Raw genomic sequence first — 17,143 nt, 5'->3', positions numbered from 1 at the left:
AGGTCACTTTTTATGTGAACTGTTACTCAAGCACCACATAAAACAAAACTCATATACTGTACTAGATATACTTATATACCAGATAACTGAATATATTAATATTCATATCTATATCCATATGTTCTGGGTTTTTTAGCGATAACCTATAAACTTTTAAAAACAGACTGATGACTCGAGGTTGTTAAACAATATCATATAATGTTTTTTTGAAGCCATCAGTGCACATTATTTCAACTTATTTTTAAAATAATCATGTTTAACCTCAGAATTCCTGGAAAAAATTACATAACTACCCATAATGCTGCAGAGAAATCTCCACCAATCAGAGAAACGTGGTGCCCACTCCCATGAAGCACTGTGAATGATGTAATAGAGTCTATTACATATATTCTATAACATAATTTATTATTATAGTCTATTACATACAGAATATTATAGTTTTTTAATTCATGTGATAATTAATATTTTTGATAGATTGAATCAGTGAAGATTGAACTGGGTCTTAAGATAACACAACAAGATATCATTCTGTTTTAAAGTATTGTAGCTTTTTTCCCGGGTATAAAAGCCTAATGTGGCAGTAGCTTCACTAAATAACTGACATATTGACTGACTTGAGTAAAAGATTGATTGGTTGATGTTCAAGCGACCTTGAGTTTGAGTCCTCTCTTTCTGTCTCCTCTTACACTGTTCTTTTAAATACCTGCAAAAATGTCAAGCACTTGACAGACTGACCAATTATGTTTCAGGGTGAGGAAACTGAAGGAGACATTGGTGACAGTGCAACAGCTGGATAAGAATATGAGTAATCTCCGTACCTGGCTTTCCCGAGTTGAGGGTGAGCTGGCCAAACCTATCACCTACACCATCTGCCACAGTGATGAGATACAGCGGAAACTAGCAGAGCATCAGGTAATCACTGCATTCATTAACAAAACCACAATATCTTAGATGATTATCTAATTCTAACTTTATTTTTTACGTAAATATTTTGTCTTCAAAAAGTACAATGTGTTATGGGACAGATTTATCTGATGCACCATCTTTATCATTAAGTTTATATTCCTTTATTATTTAAAATCAACATGAAGTTCCTCCTAATGTGGGATTCCTTTTGCGTAATTGTAATGTCTTGGCAACAGCGTCTTTCTTAGTCGGCTGGCAATTCGTTACGTTTTTTTGGTATATGTCAGTCTTAGATTGTGATTTGTTTGTCACCACTAGGACTTGCAGAAAGACATTGAACAGCACACAGAGGGTGTGGCGTCTGTTCTGACCCTGTGTGATGTTTTGCTCCATGATGCGGATGCTTGTGGCAGCGATGGAGAGAACGACTCCATTCAGCAGACCACACTCAGCCTGGACCGCCGCTGGAGGAACATATGTGCCATGTCCATGGAAAGGAGGATGAGGTCAATGCAAACACCCAAATCAGCTTGTTTGGCCTCCTCAATGTCAATGTCTAGAAAGTTTAATTTTCTACCATGCCCCCTGCAGGATTGAGGAGACATGGCGTCTGTGGTGCAAGTTCCTAGACGACTATGCACGCTTTGAAGAGTGGCTGAATACGGCAGAACGTACAGCGGCCAACCCCGCCACTAAAGACGTACTCTACACCTGTGCTAAAGAGGAACTCAAAAAGTTTGAGGTTTGTTTCTGTTTAGTTATGTTTATTGATTTTTTCACTAATAGTAGCCTGTTCATTATGTGAGAAATAGCATCAGAACTGTTATACAGATTAAAATTGATACTTAAGTAGTGGCTTTTGCAACTGTCATTAGATCTATTGGACATTTAACCTTTTTTTGAAAACATGCACACATGCAGGCATTCCAGCGTCAGGTCCATGAGCGCCTAACACAGCTGGAGCTGGTGAATAAACAATACCGACGCCTGGCACGAGAGAATCGGACAGACGGTGCCAGTAAGCTAAAGTTGATGGTACATGAGGGAAACCAGCGCTGGGATATGCTACAGAAGAGAGTTGCTGCTGTGCTCCGCAGGTTAAAGGTCAGATTTGGGTCATACACCACCATTCAAAATTCAGTAATATCTTGTTTTTTGAAGAAATTAATATTTTTATTCAGCAAGGATACATTGATCAAAAGTAAAGGCATTTATAATGTTACAAAAGATTTCTTTGTCAAATGAATGCTGTTCTTTTGAACTTTCTATTCATCAAATCAGAATCCAGAAAAAATGTATCATATATATTACATTTTAAAATATATTAAAACAGAAAACGTCTCAGCTTATGACTGTAACCCTGGTTCCCTGAGAAGGAGAACGAGACACGGCATCTGGAGTTGACACAATGGGGAATGTCCTCGCCCTCGTGTCTGAACACTTGTACCCACTTGTACAGATCAGTCAGTTAGAGTCAAGGCGCGTCAACCCCCAGGCACAAAATTGCGAGTCATAGACTCAGGCCTGCTTTAAAAAACCCATAGGACCCTCTGGTTATAGCAAACCCAACGGCCCCCTTTCATAGTAGCCTATCTTGGTGCCACAATGTTTTCTACCGCAGGAATAATTAGTATTTAAAAAAATCTTATCTTTAACACACAGATATACATTGTATTGTATCTCTATATAAAATAAAAAAATATTGCAGGCTACAACACATTAAAAGCATAAATGCATTAACACCAGATATGAGGTCAAACAGGTTTCCAGAAACAGCAACAACTTTTACCCTTTCCATTTCAACTCAACCCCTAAGGAAACTGCAGGGGAGTTTAAGCTCTATTTATCCACTGTAAAGCCATAGGGGAGAGAGCTCAGCCCTGTCCAAGTCATCTTGGAGACCCACTCAGAGACCTACAAGCACTAATCGAGCAAATGCTGCCATAACAAGTCGGAAGGCCATAGACAGACTGCTCTTCCCTACCAGGTCCTCTAAGCATAGGTCATATACGCACTATAGGGGAGCATAAAGCCCTACTTCTGGACCCGACTATCACTGGGGAGGGAACAGACGGAACTGGATTAATTAAAATTCCGTTTATCCTGCTCTTATTCTAAAGGATATCGTCAGAACAGTGTAACATCTTTCCCAAGATGCTTTAAACCCTTAGTAATAGTTCTAGCTATTACTATTGCCACTCTTCCAAGGGGGAGCCAATGCTTACTCCTACTTAGGGAAGGAGGGACATGAGAGCAATGCATAGCATTGTTTCCTAGTTATTCTCATTACCCAGGCCCTAGACCCCAAGGAGGCCGCAGGGGAGACATACTCTGCTTAGACACCCTAAGTAACTGGGGAAGAGCATCTCATACCCTGCCTCCGGTAAAGACAATCTACCTATAGAGCACCCTCCCAAAGGGGAACGATATCTCTTCTTTAAGCTCCAACTAATGAAGAGGAGACTGGAAAGGGAGCCTACAAGGAGCCAAAGCCTTAGCAATAAGCCTCCAGGCTACAACTTCACTATTGCTGCCCATACAAGGGGAAGTCTGCTCCTTACTCACCCTTGGGGAAGGAGGGTGAATTAGCACAGGGCATCAAGTTGTGTGCCCACAATACTCATCACTCCAGATAACCGCCAGACTATATATGAGTAGAGAGCTTCCCAGGAGCGATATCCCTGCTTCCAGACCCAAATATAAAATGTAGACAGATGATAAATGAGACTCAGGAAGTATTAATTGCCTTATTCACACTCATCTTGCTCTTCCTCTAAAGGGAGGGAGTAGAAAGAAAAATGAAAGCAGGGCATGTTCAAGTGTGCCCAAGCTAACATCACCTAAGCCTCTGAAGAGGATGCCTCTGAGGGTTACCTTGATTTTACCACAAAATTGCCTTAGAGTTTCCACAGAAGAGCAACATCTCTCCTTAGAGAGTAAATGAAGAGGAAGGAAGGATACTATATTCTGGTCCTAACCTTTTTGCTCTATCCTGTAAAATACTAGAGCAAATATTAAGCTCCAAACTCTCACCCATGAAATTGGGCGGAAATGGAGCCGCAAGAGATAATGATGACTCAAACCTTATTCACCCTGCATCAACCCTAGACTGTAGGAGCACTTTGTCCCATTAAGGGAATTAGAGAGGGGAGCTTCCTCATAGAAAGCATGCTCAACCCAAGAAATGCTTCAGAAGACTGAGCACAACTGCTGGCCTCGGTGACAGCAGGATGATGTACATCGTCACTGTTATCCATTTTTTTATCAAGCACAAACAAAAAAAGATGGTTAGGGTTTGTAAGGGTTCACCTTGACCACAAAAACCGCTTCCCCGAATTCCTCGGCCAGCTCAATTTGCTACCCCCACAAGTGTGCCTCAGCAACAGCAGGGCCAGACCAACGAGGCGCAGGTGATTGTCCCCCAGGGGGGGTTCCACTTTGACTAATATTTAACTATATTACTGTATTTTTGACAGAATAAATGCAGCCTTGGTGAGCATAAGAGACACTTATAAAACATTCAAAAAATCTTACCGGCCCCCAGATTTTGAACAGTACTGTATATTAAATATTAAATTCTCAAATACTGACTGGTTTCTGCAGTGACACTTAATAAAAACCTGCAAAACTTTAAATTAACTGTATCTCTGGCTTTCAAATTTTTGTCACTCTCCTGTCCTGCTCCACTTTTCATTTCCATGCCAACAAAGAATACAAAAATTAAAAAAAAAAAAATGTTAGTAAACTCTAAACACTTCTCTGTGCAGCATTTCACATCTCAGCGTGAAGACTTTGAAGGAACAAGGGAGGGGATTCTGGTCTGGCTAACTGAGATGGACCTTCAGCTCACTAATGTGGAGCATTTTTCAGAGAGCGATATTCATGAAAAGATGCGGCAACTAAATGTTTGTACACTCCTATCTTATCTAAAACATTTTTAATGTAATTTAAAAGGTTTAAACATGTTAAATGAGTCTAGACTGCAGTCAGAATGCAATTTTTTTGTGCTTTGACATCCTGCAGGCATTTCAGCAGGAGATCACTCTAAACACAAATAAGATAGATGCGCTGATTGTGTTTGGAGAGAACCTGATCCAGAAGAGTGCTCCGCTGGACGCTGTACTCATCGAAGATGAACTGGAGGAACTGCACTCCTACTGCCAGGAAGTGTTTGGCAGGGTCGCCCGATTCCACTATCGTCTTATCAGCAGACGCCCGGTCTGTTTGAAAAGACTCATCTCACAAACACTCAACAAATATTCTTAAGCACGAGTACTAACTTAAATCCTTCCATCCCTTTCCTTTCACAGGTGCTTGAGGAGGACCGAGAGTTCTCAGACAGAGACACAGATCCAGAGGACTCGGCTGATTTCAGTGGGGTGTGGGAGAGGGAAAGGGAGGAAGATGAGGCTGCTATGGGCTCCGATGTTTCACTGACGGTACGTCAAGCCGTGTCCCACCTGTTACCACCTGCTCTGGAGCGCTCAGGGCGTGAGACTCCCGTCAGTGTGGATTCTATTCCGCTGGAGTGGGACCACACCGTCGATGTGGGAGGATCTTCATCTCCAGAGGATGATGAGGAGTTGACATACTACAGTGCCCTATCAGGTAACTCTTTACTGACTGGTCTCTGCCACATTACGTTAAAACGTATCTAATGCTGTTATATAGTGCTCTGTTAGTGTTTCTAAATCTCAGTTCGTTATCTGCTGCTCTATTAGAGTGTATCTAGATTTTTTTTTGTTTCGTACATATCTCTCTGTTTGTTTTTTGCTGTTTTTTAGTGTGCCTATATCTCTGTCTGTTATGTACGTTTCTGTTAGAGTATATCTAGATCACTATCTGTAATCTGCCACTCTATTAAAGTATATGTAGATCTCTCTGTCTGCTATCTGCTGCACTGTTAGGTTAATGTAGATCTTACTTTCTCTTTTTTGCAGCTTGTTTCTACTATCCAATGCTGTTATAATGTTATATCTATATCCTGCTGTCTTTTATATGACACTCTGTTAGAGTGTATGTAGATCTCTGTGCCTGTTATCTGATGCTCTATTAGTCTAGATAATTCTGTCTGCTATAGTGTCTCTAGCTCTGTCTGTCTGCCGCTCTTCTGTTGCAGATGTAGAAGTCACTGAGAGCTCTCAGTCATTTGTTAAAGCTACATCTAAAGCTCTGAAAGCTGTGTCCGGTAGGCATCAGCCTGCTGCATGCTGTCAGCACTCTTATTGCACATTGCATATGTGTTTTAGCATATATATAAATATCTGCATGAACCCAACTGCATCCTACATGCTTCCTTCTTTTGTCTTTAAATATAATCAACATTTTATTCTTTGTGCTCACTGCCTGGCTGCTCACTGCTTCCTCTCTCAAGCAGCTGCCCATGTCATGCTCCTAAAGTCCCCTGATGTATGTTTTAATGTTTGCCAAGAATCTTCTTCTGCTTGTTGCAGTACTTTAACAGATGTTTTTCATAATGCATTTCCAGGTTGCTCAGAAGCGTAAGTTGTCATAATCCACCTAATTTTATGCAAAATTTGAGATATTGCATTAAAAAACGCTGGATGGAAAATGCCAAGATGCGCATAAATTCTAAAAATGCGCATAAAAAAACATGGACTCAATTGAGGCGGATGATTTTTTTATCCGATAAGACATGCGCATGAACTATGATGGAAACCCATTTACTAAATGAATCCAAGTGGTGCTCACTGCAGAGCCAAATGATATTCAGAGAGCCAAAAGGTGTGTTCAACTTGAAGCGGCGCTACGCAGACCAATCAGTGTATGACATCAAAGTACTGCAAGAATGATTAGAGAGCAGATGGCTCTGTATGCTTTCGAATATCTTTCGCAGTACTTTGATGTCATACATTGATCGGTCTGCACAGCACCGCTTCAAGTCAGCAACTGCCTCCGAACACAAAATAGCATGACAAAGTTTATTGCATTTCGTCTGCGTGCACTGAGGAGCAAGTAATTTATGATGTACAGAAAATGATCCACAGTGGCTTCCCCAATTGCAGCAACTTCCATTTTTGTTACAGATATTTTGTGATATTTTACAGATATTTCCCAGGAAGTGACGATTTTGTTGCCTTGAACACATGGGATCAAAACGGTGCTTTATTTGCATATGTTTTATGCTATATTCCAATTTTGTGAATAAGTTAAATTTGCAACTGTGGATGGTAACAGTTATAGTTGGGTAGACTTCTATAGTGGAGCGGAAGCTACAACAAATCAAATTTTCGTTTTTCTTTTGCTCCAGTAGCAACTGCATCCTGGTTGTAACTCATGGCGAGAGATTGCTCAAAACTGCGCATGTGTAGTGTATGCGTACGTGTCGATACTTTGCAAGGCTGTGCGTTCGACTGGGTGCGTACACTAGCGTACGTGTAAAAAAACTAAGTATACCCAGGGCTTTACCCATACTCGGAATTTGTTCTCTGCATTTAACCCATCCAGGTTAGTGCACACACATTATGAGTAGTGAGTAGTGAACACAAACACTGCAAACTGTGGACACACACACCTGGAGCAGTGGGCAGCCATTTTTTGCTGTGGCACCCGGGGAGTGATTGGGAGTTAGGTGCCTTGCTGAAGGACATCTCAGTCATTTCCTGCCGGTATTGAGAATCGAAACCTTTGGGTTACCAGTCTGACTGCCCTAATGGAGAGAGAAAGATGTCAAATTTGCCGTCACTCCCTCAACTGCTGTATAGAAACACTCACGCAGCAGCATTAACCAGTTTTCTGTAAATTAATACCAAGGCAAGAAAACACAAAGTATAGTGTTGTAAATTTCTTTAGATTTTTAAAAATGAAAGTATAAAAAAAACTTTGCTCAATTTACAGTGTTATTAATAACTGTGGAAACTCATAATCAGTCTCTGAAAAGGGTCCATTGCATCTTTTTTTTTATTTACTTTTTCAGCAGCATGCTCTGTAACTGAGTGATGACTTCCTGCATGCTTGTTTTGAGTGATATTAGGAGTTCAAATATATCTGTCTCTCGCTCAGGGGGAAGGTCAGTGGTGGAGACGTGGCACTCTCCTGATGCTCCAGACAGGAAACGAGTGAACAGAGAGATCATACGCAGTCTCACATCTTCACCCACTGACACCACTACACAGTACCACCCACAGGCCTATGTGAGTACCCACACATGCTTATCGAACTGTGTTACACACACATTAACATTGGCTTACACATTTTTTGTTGTATTTCCGCTCTCTCTCTCCAGGATAAACTCATGTCTGAGTGTGCTGGCAGTATAGACTGTATAAAGCGAGTGAAACTGATTCTGAATGAGGAAGAACAACTGGAGGATCATGGACTGACGGTCCTCTCTGCAGCAGATAAGACTGGTACTGCTGTTTGTATTATGTACACACACTTTTACAGACATGTTCATTCAAATATATGTGACCTTTGCCCTCTGATCTGTGGCCTCAGGTGTGATCGAGCGATGGGAGATCCTGCAGGTGCAGTCGTGTAGCGTGCCGCAGGATCTTCAGCAGTGGCACAGACTGAACTCTGACCTCACCGATGTCATGGCATGGCTGAATGCTGTGATGCCTGAGCTAGAGAAACTTCAAACTCTAGAGCCAAAAATCACCATTAGAGACATGGAGAGCAATATCCACAAACTAAAGGTACATATGCATGAGAGACTTCTTTCAAAACCATTAAAAATCTTACCAACCCTAAACTTTTAAAAGGTAGTGTATGTTAATTAGGAATATTCTGTAAAAGTTTTTTTTTCTTTCATTAGGACATGCAAAGGACTTTTAACGGCTACAAAACAGTGATGATTGGCGTTAATCTTAGTGGGCGGGGCTTCCAGCACGGAGACAGCACTGAACTACGAGAACTGCGTGAGAATCTGCAGTTAGCCAATCAGAAATGGGCACAGGCCTGTGCGGCCCTGGACAGCTGGGAGCGCCGACTGCATCAAGCTCTCATGGAGTGTCAGGTGAAGAAAACCACCAGGGTGTGCTTTAAAAGTGTCTGATGCCTGATTTGACAGACGGAGTTGAGAAAAAATAGCAATGTACCTTGAATGTTTTGTTTGTTTTGCAACTGCACCACAAGATGCATTTGATCAGCATGTTTCTGTGCACTTTGACACACAGCTGCGGTTGTTACATTCTGTGGTGGTGAGATTTTATCTCAAGATACAAAACCAAAACATGAGATGTTTTGGATGATTGTTGCTAAAGGTTGCAGAAATGCTAGACACAGGTTGTTCTTGAAACCAAGAGCGTACTGTGACAGAGTCATATCAAAGGTCTTAATTTCTCAGTTTTGAGAATTGTCAGATTTTCGCCAATGTTATTGTAGTTTTTATTAGATTTATTTAGTTTTATTAATATTTTGAATTAGCTGTTATTTTTATATTTTGTTTTTATTTATTTTTTATATTTTCATGTTAATTTTAGATTAATTTTTTTACTGATTTCATTTAGTTTAGTTTTACAGTATATATTCTAGTTAATAATATTAGTGCTTTGACTTAAATTTATTTAAATTTATTGCCAAGGCAACATTTCTAATTTTTTAGTTTATATTTTCTGTTAAGTGAAATAAAGCTGAAATTAATAAATATATTTTATTAATTTCAGCTTTATTTCACTTGACAGAAATGTTTTAAAGGGATAGTTCACCCCAAAAAAAATGAAAATTATTCCATGATTTACTCACCCTCAAGTCAATCTTCTCTCAGATGAACACAATTGGAGATATATTTAAAAAAAAAAATACATTCACAATTATTATAAACATTGGAGGACTAAGGATATTTTTAAATATATCTCTGATTGTGTTTGTCTGAAAGAAGATAGTCATATTCACCTAGGATGGCTTGAGGGTGAGTAAATCTTGGGATAATTTTCATTTTTGGGTGAACTATCCCTTTAATAATTTTAGTTAATGATAATAACCCTGATTCACATTCGGCAAAATGCAAGGGGTTATTCTCAGGAGAAATGCTGCATTCATGCCACCACGTAATTACCGTAATCTTGAGATGAAAACACGACGTTATATTCGGAGCTGTTCACATAATTCACCGGGAATTATGTGTTTCTATGGCACCACTATCAATGCCTAAATGAATCTACAGTGGTCAGGTGGTACAGCGGCCACGTAATACATGTGGGAGCTTTCAGAAAACTCCCAGCTTACAAACTGTAATTACAAGCTCTACGAGGACGTGAACACTTTTTACGAGCCAGAATCTCACAGTTACAGTAATTACGATATGGCGTGAACGCACCATTATCCTGTTGGGCTTTTGTAAATGTCTTGGTATAAAGAAGTCTAAACTGAGCACACACAAGCATTCATCTACTGAAGACCTGTGAGAAACACAGACTCATCTGTATATTCTGTTCTGTTTTTTCCCCAGGAGTTTCATGAGACTCTTCACTCTCTGCTGCTGTGGTTAGCTAAAGCAGAAAGCCAGCGCTACATGGTCAACATCCATGACACAAACACGGACCTCAATATCCTGGAAGAGCATCAAGACACACTCAAGGTAGAGTAGTGCGTGTGTTTGTGGGCAGGTTCTGCTATTCTTGTAAAATATCTGAAAATCTCCCCACAAAAATAACAAACCTGATGAAAAAATGATTAATAGGTTGTTTGCACATGACGTCATTGCTGCAGCGCGAAATGCGGCTGGAGGGCAAGGAGTGATTTTTCTATATAGGAATCCTATCACAAACTCAAAATTCCCATGTTTTGCGTCGTTATGGTTGCTCAAATCTATCAAACCGAGAAACCACAATGAGCTTTTATCGTTTACGTAACTTATATTGTTTTTTAACTTTAAAAGTTGTCACCTTTTATAGCGTTTTGTGTCTGCCGATGCTGAAATGAATATGGATACCTGCTTACCTTTTTTGTTTTTGACTTGGTTAATTATTCACATTCTTCATGGTATCGTTTGCAGGGAAGAGAAGATATTTTATCCCATTGCATGATCATTTGGTGTTTTCACTTCAGTTTTGTAAAAAGGCGTTCACAATGTTGATCTGGTTACCGTGAAAACAGTGTCACGCGCTGCTGCTTCAGCCATCATATGGTACAAAATGTCCAAATAAAAAAAATGTGTTCACCTCTCAAACAGAAGTCGATCCATTTCTTTGTTGGAAAGGGTGTAAATGTAACTGTAGTTTTAATGTTTTCTTTGTAAATATTCACTTTCCCATATGACCACGGAGGAGAATCGGAGGGGCATTCAGCGGACAGACACCCGTTTTTTACAGTCTATGACAGACACCGACACACACTGTATTTTTTTTTTTTTTTTTTTTTAACAAATGACAACCAAAATCAAACCCATAGAAGCTTGTGAACAGTTTTGAAGTGTGCAAGTTATCATTCACAAGCCGAGTGAGAGTCATACTCGCAAATGTTAATTATTAAACCAAACAAAATACAACACTTTCAAAAACACTCAAGCTATGTGATTATTTTGAGTGATAGGGAGTGGGTTCAATCAGTGATATTATTAGATATGCTACGGCGTCACCTCCGTCACCTCCTCGACCTGCTTCCCTAGTGTGTTTTTACACGTAGAAAAGGCGAAAATTGTATTACACCGTCCATTTTTGACCCTGAACGATGATGTGAGCTCCTGTTGCAATTCTCGATTCAGCATAAATGACCTACAATGGCGACATTTTTCACAATCACGACAGAAAATCAAAAATACTGCCCTAAACGTCACTAGCAGAAAGGCAGCGTGATATAAACAAACCAGACTAGAACTGAACGCGGTGTGACGGCAGCTTCACATTCTCTATATCTACCTCCTCGATGGCAGTCAAGTCTCTCAATTCAGTAGAAAAATCGCTCCTCTTCATAACATAAGGTTCACGTCCATATGTTGTGATTTTCTGTTTATACCTTTCTAAACCAGCACAGTACGGACTGTTCTCCATCTCTTCCATTCTAATTTTCACAGCTTGCCCTCCACATTAATTTTGCGCGTCAACAGAACCACGTGATTGCAAACAACCTATTGTGGGACTTAATTTTTTTGATTAAAATCTTAATATAATAGCAATAACTATTATTAGTAAGTTGATAGAGTTATCATCTGTGCATAGGCTGTTCAGCAGGACTTACAGTCTCGTGAGAGTGAGGTCAACTCCCTGCAGGAGATCTCCTCACAGATCCTACTACAGGACCAGGGAGAAGACACCCTGGAGGCCAAAGAGAAGGTTCACGTCATCAGCAACAAGTTACGGCTGCTGATCAGACAGATCGCACACGACCTGCACACACTGCAGAGCAGACTGGTATGTTTCATTCAGTCTCACACACACAAGCTTTCTCTGTAGGCTAGGCTGGTCTGTTTCAGTCTCACACATTGATGTTTTGATCTCTGCTGTTCTGTCGCAGGACTCATCGGGTCCAAGGACCGCATCAACACAACACCAGGTACAGAAACGTTTTCTCCATTAAAGGGTTAGTTCACCCAAAAAAGAAAATAATGTCATTTATTACTCACCCTCATGTCGTTCCACACCCGTAAGACCTTCGTTAATCTTCGGAACACAAATTAAGATATTTTTGTTGAAATCTGATGGCTCAGTGAGGCCTGCATAGCCAGCAATGACATTTCCTCTCTCAAGATCCATTAATGTACTAAAAAAAAACTTATTTAAATCAGTTCATGTGAGTACAGTGGTTCAATATTAATATTATAAAGCGACGAGAATATTTTTGGTGCACCAAAAAAAACAAAATAACGACTTATATAGTGATGGCCGATTTCAAAACACTGCGTCATGAAGCTTCGGAGCGTAATGAATCAGCGTGTCGAATCATGATTCGGATCGCGTGTCAAACCAAAGTCCCTTTAAGACAAGTCATTTCACTCGGCGGCCATCTTTGAAACGCCTCTCGGGCATGCAAGTGCAACTCCTATCTCTTTGAATGGGGAAACATCAAATTCTCCAAAGCTGTTTGCCAAGCTTTCGAATAAATTTCATATTTGAAATCACCAATGAAATCTGACAACAACTGTCTCATAAATTTGTTTTCCAAACGCTCGAATCGTGACAAAAAACTATTTTTTAGGCTGGATCAAGCTAATGCGCATGCGCAGACCTAAATGCGCGTCTCTTGTGCCTCGTTTTGGAGGCGCGCGTCTGACTGTTTCTATAGAAACCGGTGCTTCTAACGGCCGCTGCAGTGACGCGATGACTACCAGTCGGCGATTGGCTCTTATTTTGAAGACGGGACTTATTCCGCCATATTGCGCGTTACTTTCTCCCATTCAAAACAATATGAGTGACACGTCTTGTGTTATTCTATAGTCTTTGGTCAAACCGTCAAACTGCTGAAATCACGTGACTTTGGCTCTCCGAACCGCTGATTCAACACGCTGGTTCATAACGCTCCGAAGCTTCCTGACGCAGTGTTTTGAAATCAGCCATCACTATATAAGTCGTTATTTTGATTTTTTTGGCGCACCAAAAGTATTCTCGTCACTTTATAATATTAATATTGAACCACTGTACTCACATGAACTGATTTAAATATGTTTTTAGTACATTAATGGATCTTGAGAGACGAAATGTCATTGCTGGCTATAGAGGCCTCACTGAGCCATCAGATTTACGAGTGTGGAACGACATGAGGGTAAGTAATAAAAGACAGAATTTTCATTTTTGGGTGAACCTAATCTTTTCCCCTCACTCCCTGTTCAAAATAGAAAGTTCAAGGCTCTGATTTAGTTTCTGGTGTAATAAATTGGTGTTATTTACAAAGTGTAGATTCATTATTAGTAGTATTATTCTTATTATTAATATTGGTATGGTTGTTATTATTATTCAAGTTGGAAATGTCATTTTTGGATCTATGCCCCAAAAATGGGACTGACAGTTAAGAGGTTAATGTTAATATGATACATTTTATTGTGAAATATTTTGCCCTGAGGTCTGCTTGAATAATAAAACAATTTCAGACCAGGCTGAAGAAGGGATGCACGATATATCGTTTTATCATCGATATCATGATGTGCGATGGTCACATCGCAGGATGTGCGATGTCTAGTACAGGGATCGTAGTTGATCCGTACAGACGAAGCACCACGGTTCGAAACACACATGATTTTTAGATTAATTGCAAAGTTTAACCATCATAGAGCAAAAGTTTATTATCTGCATGTGTTTTAGGTCCTGTCAGTTTAAACATTCAAGTGATTTTAAACCATTCGAGCACAATGTGACGTGAAAGAGAACTCAATTTGAAACTGTTTTCTGTGTGCGCGCACAGAGCAGCGCAGACAGAACGTGAACACCGGATTTTGTTCTCTTTATCTATTTGTGCCTGAACCGACACATACACTCAAAATTGTCAAAATGCCCATCTGGGTGAGTATTGTCGTAAACACAGTCGCGTATGGCTTGAACATAAACAATTAAGAAAAGAAACAGATGCTTATTATATTGGATAATATAATATATAATATTCCTGCTGCAGTCTGTGTCATTAATGTTAATCAAACAACAAAATACAAATTCTTTCCAAATAGAGCTATTCAAGTCAACTGGTGAAATTGTTTTCATATTGCATTATATATTGCAGAAAAACAAAATATCGCAATGTCAGTTTTTTCCAATATCGTGCAGCCCTGTGTTGCACAATAAGCTCCGTCTCAAAAGTTTGATTCCTCACGAACCCTATATATAATAATAATTTAAATTAATTTTAAAAAATGTACTAGGTTATAATTGCAGCCGTAAGTCAGAATATAGATTTCATCTTCTAACTTTGGTTTTGACACTGGCATAAATGAAGGTTTTGGTGACAAACACCTACTCATTTTTCTTCTCTCACTAGGAAGCCGCAGGAGTTCAGGCTGTTACACGGGGATCTCCCGCGAGTGGCAGGTAAACACTGATAGTCTTCTATGCATCTGTGTTCAGTCGTGTGCTTTTGTGACCTTATGCACCCTTGCTGAAATAGATGTCTTCTAGTGCTCTCTTCACACTCCCTAGTTCTTCTCACTTTCACATATCTGCTCCACTTTCACCTCTCAAAAGATTCAACATGTGCTTCACAACCCATAGTTATAACTCACATTTTAAAGTCGTATTATGTGTAGGTGACAAATTACATGTTTACAGTATGTTTTTAAAGGAACATCTACATTTTAGATTAAAATTTATATACAATACTATTCAAAAGTTTATACTTCTAACCCCAGACTTATGAGTAGTGGTGTGAAAATTTTTTCTGTGTTACAATAACTACAGTAACTGTCCATTCTGCAGGACTGATAAGGCTGATTTGTCCCCGGCGAGGCCGTTGCTGTATCGTGTTCTGCGAGCGGCTTTTCCCCTCCACATCCTCTTCCTGCTGCTGCTGGTTGTGGCGTGTCTGGTGCCCCTCTCAGAAGACGACTACAGCTGCACTCTCTCTAACAACTTTGCCCGATCCTTTTACCCCATGCTCCTCTACACCAACGGACCCCCGCCCACATGAGCATGAACACATGTACCCTTCACTAACACACGGTTTCAGTAGGATCAGTTGTGATGTTGTCCACGCTTCCCGGTTAACTCTCCTGTAGCAGAACCTGTAGCTCTGTTTGAAGTGAGCGAAGTTTGGGTGCAAGTTTGGGCTTCAATATTCAATACATTTCAGAGCAACAGTCAATTCTTGTTCCTGAATCTGTTGCTCAAGGAGAGGGATTTTTCTGAAGCCATCCAGAACCTGTCTTCAGGAACCTTTCATCATGATGTACATTTGTATTCTTGGAGAACACTTTAACGGAAAGGGTGCCTCGTTGAAGGTGCACTATAAATGGTTTCAAACTGTATAGTATGTAGCAGCACACATTGAAACACTTCTTCACACAAATGTATTTATTTTTGAAATGTAAATGACAGATAATTGAACCTATAGTTCACTCATAGACTTTAAGTCGGCCTGTATTTTTTAACTAGAATCCCTGTTTATATGTCCGAGTGACGGGACTTGCTTGAATATCAGTTGTTTATACAGTCTTGTTTCTAGGAGTCAATGTGAAATGACTTGCAATGATAAATATATATTCTATTTGTAGCTGTTTTAACTGCCATTTTTTTGGTTAAAGCCATGGAGGAAAGACACAGAGGCATCAGGGTGTGTGCAAATGTAAGAGTCCTTTGCTTAATTTATTCAGTCTAACGTTTGGTGGCTGTGTTGTTTTCATTTGTGTGTGTGTGAGAATAATGTAAAACTACTGAAATTATTAAATTATAATTGGTAAATGATCTCATTGGAGATATAAATTATATCTGGTTATGTTCTTTATTGTTCATAGGTAAAATGTATCTGGCAGGAGACTCTAGTGTCCAGATGTTCTGTTTAGTTTTTCTTTTTTTGCTGGATGGTTAAAATGTCTCACAGAAACATTTCAGATGTATCCACATGATATTATGTGGTTTTTATTTTTATTTAGCCACATTGTGAATGTCAGTTTTGAGGTAATAATATGGTGAAAAGGCCATTAGTCAAACTCATACTAACTGCCAAAGTGTCAAAGAGACTTCATATGGTTTATAATTCATCATGATTTCTTTAAAAAATGCTGTTCGTTTGATGTTTTTAATTGAATTGTTATAGTGGATTACATTATGGTTCAACTGAAATAGACTATGATATAAATATTCATTAATCACAGAGATACATTTACTTTATTATGAATTTATTTTGCAGCAAACCTTGCACTGCCAGTGTCAAACACTGGTTGAAGAGAATGTAAAGTTAGATGTGATGTTGGTGCTTTTTTGAGTTTGAAGTCTGTTTTACTACAAATAAACATCAAGTACAAATATGCACAAGTGTTCACTCATTTAATTCCCAAATTTATTTTGCAGCTGTATACAGTTTTAGAAATAAAAAATGAATTTAGTTTTGCTACCTTTAGAAACATAATGTTGCATTATCAAGTATATTTCTTCCTGCTGAAGCTGAAGGTTTTTTTTTTGTTGTTGTTAAAATTAATGCTGTCAAATGATTAATCGCAATAATATATATATATATATATATATAAAACGTGTGTGTGTGTATATATATATAACATACTATATGTGTGTTTACTGTGTATATTTGTGTATATATAAATACACATAAACTATTTGTATGTATGTGTGTGTATATATATATATATATATATATATATATATATTTAATATATAAATATAGTCTGTTTTTGTTAAATATATAC

General features: G+C 39.1%; 1 protein-coding gene across 1 annotated transcript in view; it reads left to right on the top strand.

Moving 5' to 3' along the window:
* Window positions 1–16,757, top strand: part of syne2b (spectrin repeat containing, nuclear envelope 2b) — a 122,557-nt gene extending 105,800 nt beyond the window's left edge. The window contains 17 exon segments of the mRNA XM_051918240.1: window positions 750–912; window positions 1,225–1,412; window positions 1,498–1,648; window positions 1,828–2,010; window positions 4,674–4,811; window positions 4,930–5,124; window positions 5,217–5,514; window positions 6,026–6,094; window positions 7,930–8,060; window positions 8,153–8,276; window positions 8,365–8,564; window positions 8,684–8,884; window positions 10,319–10,447; window positions 12,027–12,218; window positions 12,322–12,360; window positions 14,770–14,819; window positions 15,204–16,757. Coding sequence (XP_051774200.1) covers window positions 750–912; window positions 1,225–1,412; window positions 1,498–1,648; window positions 1,828–2,010; window positions 4,674–4,811; window positions 4,930–5,124; window positions 5,217–5,514; window positions 6,026–6,094; window positions 7,930–8,060; window positions 8,153–8,276; window positions 8,365–8,564; window positions 8,684–8,884; window positions 10,319–10,447; window positions 12,027–12,218; window positions 12,322–12,360; window positions 14,770–14,819; window positions 15,204–15,414 — 2,662 coding nt within the window. The 3' untranslated portion in view covers window positions 15,415–16,757.
* The last annotated feature ends 386 nt before the right edge of the window (window positions 16,758–17,143 follow it).

Source organism: Ctenopharyngodon idella, chromosome 13 (assembly GCF_019924925.1).
Source record: "Ctenopharyngodon idella isolate HZGC_01 chromosome 13, HZGC01, whole genome shotgun sequence".
Lineage (NCBI taxonomy): Eukaryota > Metazoa > Chordata > Actinopteri > Cypriniformes > Xenocyprididae > Ctenopharyngodon > Ctenopharyngodon idella.
The sequence above is the reverse complement of the archived record's forward strand: the minus strand, read 5'-3'. Positions and strand labels throughout refer to the sequence as shown.